This window comes from Mus caroli, chromosome 9 (assembly GCF_900094665.2).
Source record: "Mus caroli chromosome 9, CAROLI_EIJ_v1.1, whole genome shotgun sequence".
Classification (NCBI taxonomy): Eukaryota; Metazoa; Chordata; class Mammalia; order Rodentia; family Muridae; genus Mus; species Mus caroli.
This window is the reverse complement of record NC_034578.1, coordinates 104,362,494-104,374,264: the sequence shown is the minus strand read 5'-3', so window position 1 is coordinate 104,374,264 and position 11,771 is coordinate 104,362,494. Positions and strand designations below refer to the sequence as shown.

Genomic DNA, 11,771 nt, shown 5'->3' with positions numbered 1-11,771 from the left:
AACTTCAGTGGGGAAATCTCTCCATAAGATCCCCCTGTAGGGCATCTTCTTAATTAGTGATTGACAGGGGCGGTCCCAGTCCATTGAGGGTGGGGCCCCCCTGGGCTGGTAGCCCTGGGTTCTGTAAGAAAGCATACTGAGCAATAAGCGGCACCCCTCCATGAGGTTCTGGCCCTGCTTGAGTTCCTGTCCTGTCCTGTCCTGTTCTGTACCTGTCAGTGATTAACAATAATGTGGAAGTGTAAGCCAAATAAACCCTTTCCTCCCCAACTTGCTTTTTGGTCATGGCGTTTCATTGCAACAGAAACTAATTAAGACAGGGTCCTATAGCTCATCTGCCTGCTTTCCAAAATACCCCTCCCTTAGACCTCAGATCCCCCCTCTTCTTCCTCCATCCCCATCCCCCACCCCACCCCGCTCTGAGCACCTGATCCCAGTCACCTAGCACCTTGTCAGCACCATGGCAACTCTTCCCTGACACTGTCACCCCAACTCTCCAGCTCCTCCCCCCCCAACCTTATGCTCCACAACTCCCCCAAACCTATCCCCACCCTGCCTAGGTCAGTCTGCACCCACTCCCTCAATTACCTTGGCCTCCCTACTTCTGCAACAATGTGTAGGAGCCCCTTTCTTGTACAGGGAATCCTCTCCCCTCAACCCACTTTCTCAAACGCATGCCTGACAGAGGGAGGCCTGACCACAGTGATACAGCCTTCCACAGCGATCCTCATCTGTACACACAGACGGTGCATCCTGGCCCTTCAGGGGTATCAACACCCTTAGGTGCTGGGCTTGTTTTATTTGCAGGGAACTACTGTATGACAATAAGTGATCAACTGACCGAGAGATTAGGTTCTCAGAGGTTCAAAGAACTTAGGAGCCATTTTCGGGCCACACTTGCTGTTTAGGAATGAACACAGTATCCAAGCGGAGAGGGCTGCTCATGAGAAAGGCTTCTGGCTTCATAGGCACAAACAAGCTCCCCCTGGAAGAGGACAGCTGTGGTGCACTCGGGTGGGGGTGCTCTCTGGGGGAGGCTGTTAGACTGACTCTCCACTAAGGCTCTAGACAGCTAATACTCAGCACAGAGCAACACTCCACAAATTCTATTTACATAAGGCCACCCACGCCATTTAGCAGAGGTCAAGGGTCACTGTTCCCTATGAAGAGAGGTCAAGGTTCCCAGGGCGGTCCACTTCCATGTTTCACTGTTCCCTTCCTTTCGTCTCCACACTGCTGCCAGCGAGGGCCTGGACTATGCCTGTGCCGTTTTGAGGGACCCAGGTTGCATGGACAGGACTCTGTACCAGGGATATGCAAACCAGCACGGATCTGTAATGATGACCCCAGTCTCTTCCTTTCAGCACCAGAACTGCATCGCTTCCTCTTTCCCAAGCCACACACCAGGCGAGGCTCTACTCGCTTGGGCCCACACACAGGAAGGCCCAACAAGCAGAGGGCAACTGTGTCGGGACATTCTAAGTGAGAATCCAGGGCTAACTTCATCCAACACAGTCCTGGGCTAGGACCACTAGGAGATGAGAAAGAAACTAAAGGGGGTGAGCCCCCACTCCAGGCTAAACTCCAAGTCCCAGACTTCTGAAGTCAATGATAAAACTGAGTCTGATACAACTACCTTTTAAATAATACAAATTCTTAGATATTTTAATTGGACATTTGCACAAAACTTCGATAATTAATGTAAATAGGTACTACCTACAAAATAAAATATACCTCAGATGATGAGCCCCTCAGATGGCCTCAAGATTCATTATATCACCAACCAAAGCTACATTTACCCTTCAGTCCCTTTGAAGAAGGTCCCCAGGGCTAACTGGTCTTGAACAGCATGTAGAGCAGAGGCAATGTGGCGATGAAAGTCACACAGGTGACCAGTGTGCTAGAGACAGTGTTCCTGTTAGCCTGGGCTTCTAGCCTCTGCTCCATCTCTGACAGGGCCAAGATCACACTCCCGTGTTCCAGCAAGGAGCTGGGCAGGGCCCCATCCACCGGCCCCACCGTGCCTGGATGTGCTGGAGCCTGTGCCAGCTGAAGCACCCCAGCCATTTGGCTGCAAGTCTTTTCCAGGCCATCAAGCTGCTCTCGTAAACCCTCTAGGCAGGAATAGACCTGCCTGGAATGACGGAGCTGCTCTTTCATGGTGGCTGAAAGGCCATCTATGTCTTTTCCTCCCGTAGAAGAACCTGTTGGTGACCCGGAGCCCTGGCCCTGCTCGACGTGCACCAGGCCCCTCAGATCCATCATAAGGTCCTGGAGGTCTTTCTGTTGGAGGGAATAGCTAGAAGCCTGTTCACGGATGGCTTCCTGGAGACTCGCAGGACCTTTCTGTGCTTCCAGGAGTAAGGCCTTCAGCTCTTGTAGCCGGACACGGTTAACATAGGTGGAACCAGCCACACCTATCAGAGCTCCTAGGACTGACCCAATAAGGGACCAGTTCTTGGTCCTCTCAGCCCTTGTACGCTCTTTCTCATGACTCTCCCGCACAGCTGCAGAGAAGAGAGAGAACTTCTCTCGCTCTGAGTCTTCTGCACGCAGGTATGCTATTCGGAGCCTCTTCTCTTCCTGTGGGAACAAAGTGGTATCAGACCATCGGCAAGGAGCCTTGTGACTACAGTCACGGGGGCAGAGGACACTCCCCTGCCACAGGCTCTACAAACACCTGCTGCATGAAGACAGAATATACCTGTTGGTGTGGGAGCAGAGCAGTGGGGGGTGGTGAGAGGTAGCCATGTGATCTTTCCCCTGGGCAGTCATGCAGAGCATGTCTATAGGAAAATAAGCAGCTGGTATTCCCTGAGCCAATACCCCCATCCTCTCTTCAATGGGGCAGGTGTCAGATAGTACTTTGCTGCACTGTTCAACCTAGTACTCAGGAAAGGGCAAGCAGACAGACTCTGGAAGCCTGGGCCTAAGACCATCATAGAATTTTTGGATTTACCTCCTCCAAGACCTCCGACCAACAGTCAGGGTTACCCCCTCCATACCCTGCCATACAAGAGGCTTGTGCAGGTCAGTGAGGGCTGCTTCCTGAGGGGCCCACCTGTAGCATCCTATGCTCCAAAGTGGCCAGTTCCAGGTACTGGTTGTCCTCCCTGGAGACTCGGTCCAAGCGGTCCCTCACCTCCTTCAGCTTAGTCTGCTGAGCTTCCAAACCTTCCCGAGCTTCTCGAACAAGCCCACGAGCCACCATGAACACTTTCTCCGCCTGTAGAGAGGACGTCAGAGGGATCAGCCTTCTGTGTCCAATCCCACTCTGTTGGGCTCAGTTCCACGGCTAACGAGGCAACAGTTAAGCAGGGGTCACTGGGGTGTCACTGTGAGAGGCAGAAACTCGAACGCTAATCCTAGCTCACTCTGGCATGTTTGACACGTGGCCACACCCACGTGAAGCACTGGATTTATTCATTCAAGCAGAAATAACACGCTCCTGAGAAACTTGCAAAGCAAACAGTGACACAATCTTTGTCCGCTAGATCCAGCCAGCTCCTGTCTGACGGGAACCACCACGAGGAACCCAGTGTATGACTGGGGCCTCCAATGCCACCATCAAGTCACTGCTACAGCCTCTAGCTTACGGCCCTGGGAATTTCAACTCAGCCAAACCCCCCAGGTACAAATCTTCTCCAAGGAGAAGAGACAACCATGTACCTTGGATCCCCAACCAAACCCCTGCTCTTTTCCAACCTTGCCACACTGTTCTGTAACCGAGTGCAGACCGGTGACACAGTGCATTTCTGCCGCCACCAAAGACTTGACGACCACAGGCAGCTCTGTCCACCTCCCAAGATGATGTTTCCCAGTGCCCTTTGCCTTAGCACCTTAAGGCAAAACCGTCCACAGAAGGCAATTTTGCTGGCCTAATACACAGGGCAGTCATTAGCCAGGGACTTTTCAGTACTTGAGTATTTTCACAGAGAGCAGAGGGTATAATTACAGAGACCTTCACTCTAGTACAGCTCCAGATCTCCACAGGAGATAGAGGGAGATATTCCTACCAATGATGTTTGTTTAAGAAAAGGCAAGTCTGGGCCGGGTGTGGTGACCCATGCCTATAATCTCAGCACTGAGGGGAGAAGATCACGAGCTAAGAGCCAGGCTAGAAGATATTCTAAATTTCAGGCACGTCTGGACTTCAGGACAAAACTGTCTAAGGAGAAAAAAAAAGACTAGTTATGGTGGCCCACACCTATAATCCCAACACTCAGGTGGTGGACACAGGAAGATCAGCCTGGAATACATAAGACCCTGTCTCAAACAAACAAACAAAAAAACACAAATGTGTCCACAGTTTCCCAGCTGCCTTCACACATGTAGCTGGGAATATTTTTTGTTAGGAGTCCAAGCCATATTTCCCAAATCTGAAGGCAAAGCCAGCCACCCTGGCTCCCTCCTCACCTCTGTCACGTTTCCCTGGGCCTCCCGAACTTCATTGAGTCCCACAAACTCTTCATATCTGTCCCACCAAGCCTTGGCAGTAGAGGCTGCTTGATGGCGAACGGTGTGGCTCAGTGTTCTTCCCAATTCTGGGAGGCGGTGAAAGAGCCCTAAGGCTGCAGCTTCTGGTCGCTTCTCTCTAGGCTGTCTGGGACCTGGACTGCACAGAGTCCTTGTCATGATGAAGTCCGTTCCAAGGAAGGTTCTCCGTACCAGTATACGGGGTACACCTACCAAGTGTTGCATTGCAAACACAGGGCTGCACCCTGTCATGGCAAGAACTGTAAGGAGGATACCAGACAGATTAGCTTCTGAGAAAGGCTAGACACAAGTCAGGTCTCAAAGCCTAAGCTAAACAGATGAATTTCTGCCCCTGTAGCAAGAAGAAGGCCAGGCTTTCCCATGGGTTTTGGGGACAGGGGAACAGTCGTGGCAAAGCTCATCTGGTGTCACGTCTTCCCTTTCCTCCTATCATGCCATACAGATCAGCTGCCCCGACTGCACCACACAATCGCCTAGGCCGCTCCGACGGGGCCTAGAGGAGAAACTTGGTGCTTGCTTTTTCTGCAAATGCCAGAGAAAATCCTCAAACCTGAGTTGCCCACGAAGACCAAAAAATTCACAGAGGCTCCGTGAGCTGGTGGTACAAGTTTGTAACTCCAGCCACTTGGAAGGTTGGTGCAGGAGGACTGATCAGAACAGCAGAACCTATACAGCAAGCTGCAGGCCAGTCAGGGCTAGGGAGTGAAACCTTGTCTTAAACAACAACAACAAAGTAACTGTGACAATGGCAAGAAGTAAAAACCTTTTTAAGGGCCAGGGAGCATAGCTCAGTGTCAGAGCACTTGCCCGGCATGCCTATGCGCATAGATTCAATCCCCATTACTGCAAACACACACAGAAGACACACACACACACAGAGACACACAACTCCTTGGAAATGAGGGAGTTAAGGATGAGTGAGGGAACGCTAACTTCCAGAGTCATTCCTATAAACGATCCTCACACCTAACTCCCAGGCTCCTTGAGGCTGCCACTAGCTCTCCTCTGAAAGAACAAATCCAGGGGAGGGAGGAAGAAAACTGTCTTCCACGCTGTAGAGTGCTTTTCTTAGGTTCAAATCACACCATCCCTCTGTTCTCCACCTGACACTTCAGGCTCCCAAGTCCCTGTCTCACATTTCCCACCTCCGCCCCAGCCTCTGCAGCCACTCAGCAGGTCAGGCTCCTCTGCTCCCTTTCAGCCCTGCTTAACAATACCGACTTCCTCTGACCTGCACAGGACAAGGAGTACCCAGAGTCGGGCACTGCCTGGCCCAAGAACAGAAGGGGTTCAGAATCCTGAGGGAAGGGCCAAGTTACCCAGAATCCCAGAAAAACCTGGCAACTTTCTCTGGTCAAAAGACATTAAGCCTGAAGGAACTGATCAGAGCGACACCTGGTGGACAACAAGAGAAAGCAACGGGAGCTGGGATAGAAAGAGGAAGGGCCGGGAGAACACAAAAGGGCTTCCTCAAACTATTGTTGGAATTTCTTTTCTTAGTTTCAAGTCGTGAAACTTCTCACCGGTGGTAACCAGGAGATGGCGGGATAATTTTGAGAGTTCCTTTATACACAGATTAACGGGATCATATGAGAAGGATACGGTGTAAACAGACGCAGGTGTGAGGGGGCTTCCTCATGCACAGATTTACCCCCAGGCATCCCAGGCTCCTCCTCCGAAGTGGAACTCTCTCGATCTTTTGGGAAACAAAGCTGGATGGACAAGCACATGCCTTCAGGTCAAAGTGGGCTCAAGCTGAGAGCTGTAGCAGAGGGGATCTTGGCGACACTGGTTCTAAACTGCCGCGCCACCTGAACTCAAGTCCCATTCACAAAGCTTAGGACCATACACACATTAAGACAACACACCAGTCACACCCAAGCCCCAGTACCAGGGCCCACAGAACACAAGTGTCTACAGTCCCTCAACAGCTCTGCAAGTATGCCTTCCATCAGGGTCAAGCACGGTGATACCCACTCTCCTTCCAGCGACACCTGGCCATTTACCACTGCCTCACAGCTCCCTCCCAGGAGACAGATGTTTAGGGATGGAACCTAACAGAGTGGCGCATGCCGGACAAGCTCTGTGCCACTGCAGCCCCAGCTGCTTCCTTCTCTTTGATCCCATTCTATGAGACTTGGAGGACCCGGAGGACCCGGATGTCCTGTGACTCAGCTGCCCCCAGCACCCCCACCCCGATCTCTCCATAGCTTTCAGGACCCCAGAAGTCAGTACTTCCTCTCAACTTCCTCCAGCCTTTTCCGCCCAGTTCCTGGCTTGTCCTCTTCTAGCTGTCTGTTCTTGGTTCCCTGGAACATCACCTACACCCTGGCAGAGATGAGATCTACGGCTCAGTTTCTGACAGAGCAGCCCAAGGGCAGGTTAACACAGGAGTAAGAGCAGAACCTAGAGTTCCCGACTCACCTGGCATAGAGATCTGGCCGACCAGAAAGGTCAGGCACTCCCAGCCTCACCCCTCTCCTTCCCATGGCCATATTCTGTTCCAACCAACCTGACACTCTAAGCATGATCTGTATAATTCTGTGCCCTGCCACCTCCAAGTACACCCCTCTTCCTCCACAAGTCTGTAGCCTGTCTATGTCTGCTCAAATATCCCCCTTTTTAAAAATTAATCAGTTTATTTATTTTATGTCTATGAGTACAATTATAGCTGTCTTCAGACACACCAGAAGAGGGTGTAGCTACCATTACAGACGGTTGTGAACCACCATGTGGTTGCTGGGAATTGAACTCAGGAGCTCTGGAAAAGCAGCCAGTGCTCTTAACCACTGAGCCATCTCTCCAGCCCCAACTGTTTCCTTTCAATAAAGTCTTCCTTGACCACCCCCTTACTTGCCACCTTTCCTGTTTTCTGCATCAGATAAAACTGCCTAGCAAGAACAAGTGCTTGGTAATAGCAGGAATGTCCCAGAGAAGTGTCAGGAGCTCCCAGCTTGTTCCCCTCATCTATTCCCCCCTTTCCGCCTCTCCTTGCCACCCTGCCATGCGCCATGTGCTGGCCTGTCTCTCAATGCGAATAACATCCATACACAGGCGGTCTCGCTGGCCCTTCAGCCAGCGGGGGAAGAATGATGATGCTGGCAGGGGGAGAACCTAGGAAGCTCTTGGAGTCACCTAAAACCTGCAAGGTGTCCAATGCAGCTGGGAGGTAAGCAGAGATGGGCTGAGGGGGAAAGGCTGGACAGATGGACAGAGGCCACATTAAGCAGGGGCCTACGTCACGAATCTTGTTTTCTCAGCTCGGTTCTTCACTGTCAGCAGACGGGCTGCCTCCTACCCTGATTTTCCAAGCCACTAGGGGTGGGGGTGGCATCTTCCTGGCATACTTTCTCAGCTGCTGGTATCTCCCAGCCCCAGCCCTGTACTGCAGTACTGGGGTTAAGCCCATGAGCTTGTGTTCTATATCTCTAGCTCTAGCACTCTCTCTCTCTCTCTCTCTCTCTCTCTCTCTCTCTCTCTCTCTCTCTCTCCCTCTGCTTGTTTTTCGTTTTTCCTTTTTCTTTTTAAATTGGATATTTTCTTTATTTACATTTCAAATGTTTTCCCCTTTCCAGGTCTCCCCTTGGGGTACCCTCTATTGTTTTTTGTTTTTCAAGACAGGGTCTCTTTCTTTGTATAACCCTGGCTGGCTGTCCTAGAACTCACTTTGAAGACCAGGCTAGCTTTGAACTCAGAGATCCAACTGCCTCTGCTTCCCACGTGCTGGGATTAAAGGCGAGTGCTACCATGCTCAGCTTTCTCTCTTGATTTTAAAGATAAAAACAAAAGCCAAAAATAAATAAATAAATAAATAAATAAATAAATAAATAAACAAACAAACATGCTCCTTAGGAAGAGCAACACACATCTCAGACACTGCTCAGTAGCTGATGAGACACCTCGCCCAGCCCCTGGCCCTGCATACCATCAGACCCCTTGGCAGGTTGTCAGAACTTCCGGCTCCACTTGCTCTCACCCTCTCTGACAGCCTTCCTTGCCACCCTTGTCCAGACAAGCATCTGCTCAAATGTCACCTGGTCCTTGTCCAGATCACCTCCACCTCTGCCAATTCTTGATTCCCCGTCATTTGCCCTTCGTCAGCCTATGCATTGTGATGGCTCCCTCTTCCTTCAAAGGTCGCTTTCACTTGGCTTCCATTTGCCCCCATCTCCCTAACTGCCAGACATTTTTGCAGCCCAAGATGCAGTGCTCAGATTCCCCTCATGTAGCCACCTGGACTGAAAATGCTAGCGGGGGCTGAGATGGCTTCGTAGTGGAGAGAGCATCCTGCTCTTGAAGGGAAAACAAATTTGGTTCCCAGTATGCAGATCAGTGCTTGTATCACCTATAACTCCAGTTACAGGGACTCACCGCCCCCTTCTGGCCTCCGTGGACATTTGCATTTACGTTCACATTCCTCCATAGACACACAAAAGCACATGTAACTAAAATAAAATATAAGGGCTAGGTGTAATGGCACATGCCTTTAATTCCTGCACACAGGAAGCAGAGGCAGGTGGACCTCTGTGAGTTCAAGGCCAGCCTGGTCTACACAGTGAGTTCCTGGTCAGCCAAGGCTACATAGTAAGATCATGTCTCAAAAATCAATCAATCAATCAATAAACAAAATAGAAAATATTTTTAAATAATTTACTTTATAATTGGGTATGGTGGCATATGCCTTTAACCCAAGTACTCAGAAGGCAGAAGCAGGCAGATCTCTGTGAGTTCTAGGCTAACCAGGCCTACACAGTAAGCCACCCGTCTTTAAAAAAAAAAAAACCTCTCCAAGCAGTGGTGGCACACGCCTTTAATCCCAGCACTTGGGAGGCAGGAGCAGGTGGATTTCTGAGTTCGAGGCCAGCCTGGTCTACAGAATGAGTTCCTAGACAGCCAAGGCTACACAGAGAAATCCTGTCTCCAAAAACCAAAACCAAACAAACAAACTCAAAAACCTGGTTTTGGGGCCTGGAGAGATGACCTAGCGGTTAAGGGCAATTGCTGCTTTCAGAGGTCCAGGGTTTTGTTTCCAGGACATACATCACAACCACCAGCTCTAGGGGATCCAACTCCCTCTTCTGCTTCACAGCTTCATGCATATGGTACATGGATGGACAAGCAGACACACAGATACATGCGTAAAAATTAAAAATATATTAACAAAACAAACAAACAAACAAAGAAACCCACAGGGCTAGGGTAAGTGGCACAGTATCGGGGAGCCCTGGGCTTGATCCCAGCATTGGGAAGAATGTGAAAAGACTCAGCCTACTCCACAAGGAGCTCAAACCTGCAATCCCTACACTTGGGAGGCTGGGCAGGAAGACTCCTACAAGTCTATAGAGTAAGTGAGTCTCTACTTCAAACCCAGAAAGAGTGGGAGGAAATGCTTCTATAGTTGGTTGCAGTAATATTTGTATAATCTTTGATGTATTAGAATCACTGAATTATATAAATTAAGTAGCTAAGCTATATAATAAGCTTTATATCAGTAAACCTGTTATTAAAAAAATAATAACTGGGCTGGAGAGATGGTTCAGAGGCGAAGAGGGCATATAAATTAGTTTGACTCCTAGCACTTAGCCACACTAGGCAACTCACAACTGCCTGTAACTCCAGTTCTGGGGTACCCGATGGCTCTGGCCTCTGGGGTCTTTCTTTCTCTCTCTCATATACAGATACATTCACACACTCTCATAATTAGATTTTTTTCCTCAAAAACTGGGCATATAGTTCAATTATACAGCACTAACATGAGTGAGGCCCTAGGTTCAACCCCTTATTGCACACATTCATTCAAGCAAGCACACACACACACACACACACACCCACACACACACGCACGCGCACGCGCACGCGCACACACACACCTTCGTCACTTCTTCAGCTGAAGCATCTCTTCAGGATTTTATATTATCTAACTGTATCACTGCTTGAAACTTAATAGTAATCCATCTTTCCTGCTACTGTGGTTAATGGGAACTCAGGTACAAATGCTGGGCTGTTGAACTCACAGCACCCTGATTAATCCCTCTTGTTTTCTCTCCTAACTCAAATCCAATCTATTAGCAAAGTCCTGCTGACTTTCTTTTTTTTTTTTTTAAGATTTATTTATTTATTTATTATATGTAAGTACACTGTAGCTGTCTTCAGACACTCCAGAAGAGGACGCCAGATCTCGTTACGGATGGTTGTGAGCCACCATGTGGTTGCTGGGATTTGAACTCTGGACCTTCGGAAGAGCAGTCGGGTGCTCTTACCCACTGAGCCATCTCACCAGCCCTCCTGCTGACTTTCTAAGCCTAGGAGTCCCCACCCCACCCGCATCTGTCAGGTATACAAAGTGGTCTGGCTGGCTAGCATGCCATGGCTGGACTACCCCTCACTCATCTCCATTCCATCTCAACAGCCTCCAACAGTCCCGCAGTTCCTTCAGGGCAAAAGTCAACGCTTTCTCCACAGCTTCAGGGGATCTGACTCTCATTCGTCTCTCCATTTTCGACTGCTTTCTCACTCCTTCCAATCATATGAAGGACTGGAACACACGAGGCCGTCTTCCACCCAGGGCCTTGGCACTGCCTAGCTCTTCCCTGTTCACAGTTGTCTCCCTGGCCTTCCTCAAGTTCTACTCAGATAGCCCCTGGAGAGGTCTTTTCTAACCACCCTAGCAAAAATGGCATCCCACCCAGGGAGCATTCCTTAACCACTTTCTCTGCTTTTTTTTTTTCCTCCCCACACAGGTCACATTAGGTGTGATGCGTATTTTACTTATTTGCGCTGCGGTAGGTTTGGCTTGCTACAATGTCAGCGTTCCTCAAGCCGCAGTCCAGAATACAATGTATCTATATAAAGTACATACTCAAAAAAACCAACTAGAAGAAAGAATTTGCAAACACTTGCACTCATTGTTTCAATAAGTCCGAACTTTTTCCCGCGGCTTCTGAAGCTGAGGACTGGGTGATAATTGGCCACTACCCACTTCTGCCATCTCCTATCCCATCTCATGCCCGCCACTTGTGCTTTCCTCGGTTCCGGAAAGGCACTTGCATGTACCCTCCCCTCCACCTGCAATGCTTTCTTTCTGTGCCGGATTACAAGCTTTATAGGCAGACACCATCCCCCACTCCCACGGTTTCAGATAAACCCAGGCAGAAGGAGCCTTCCGCCCCGTACCTGAATTGCCTAAGCCTATTAGGCTCCAGTAGTAAGCCCCGCGTCTGCCACTCAATTGACCCCTGACCGGTCAGCACCCGCCCCTGGAGGCATCCTTTAAA

The 11,771-nt window shown here is 49.9% G+C and overlaps 1 protein-coding gene across 1 annotated transcript; it reads right to left on the bottom strand.

The window, feature by feature from the left end:
- Nucleotides 1-1,637: 1,637 nt before the first annotated feature.
- Nucleotides 1,638-11,771, bottom strand: Ccdc51 (coiled-coil domain containing 51). The gene is made up of 4 exons (XM_021172109.2): nucleotides 11,671-11,771; nucleotides 4,417-4,736; nucleotides 3,062-3,226; nucleotides 1,638-2,583 (listed from the first exon to the last, which is right to left on the bottom strand). The coding sequence occupies exons 2-4, from the start codon at nucleotides 4,726-4,728 to the stop codon at nucleotides 1,831-1,833; spliced, it is 1,230 nt and encodes a 409-aa protein (XP_021027768.1). The 5' UTR covers nucleotides 4,729-4,736; nucleotides 11,671-11,771; the 3' UTR covers nucleotides 1,638-1,830.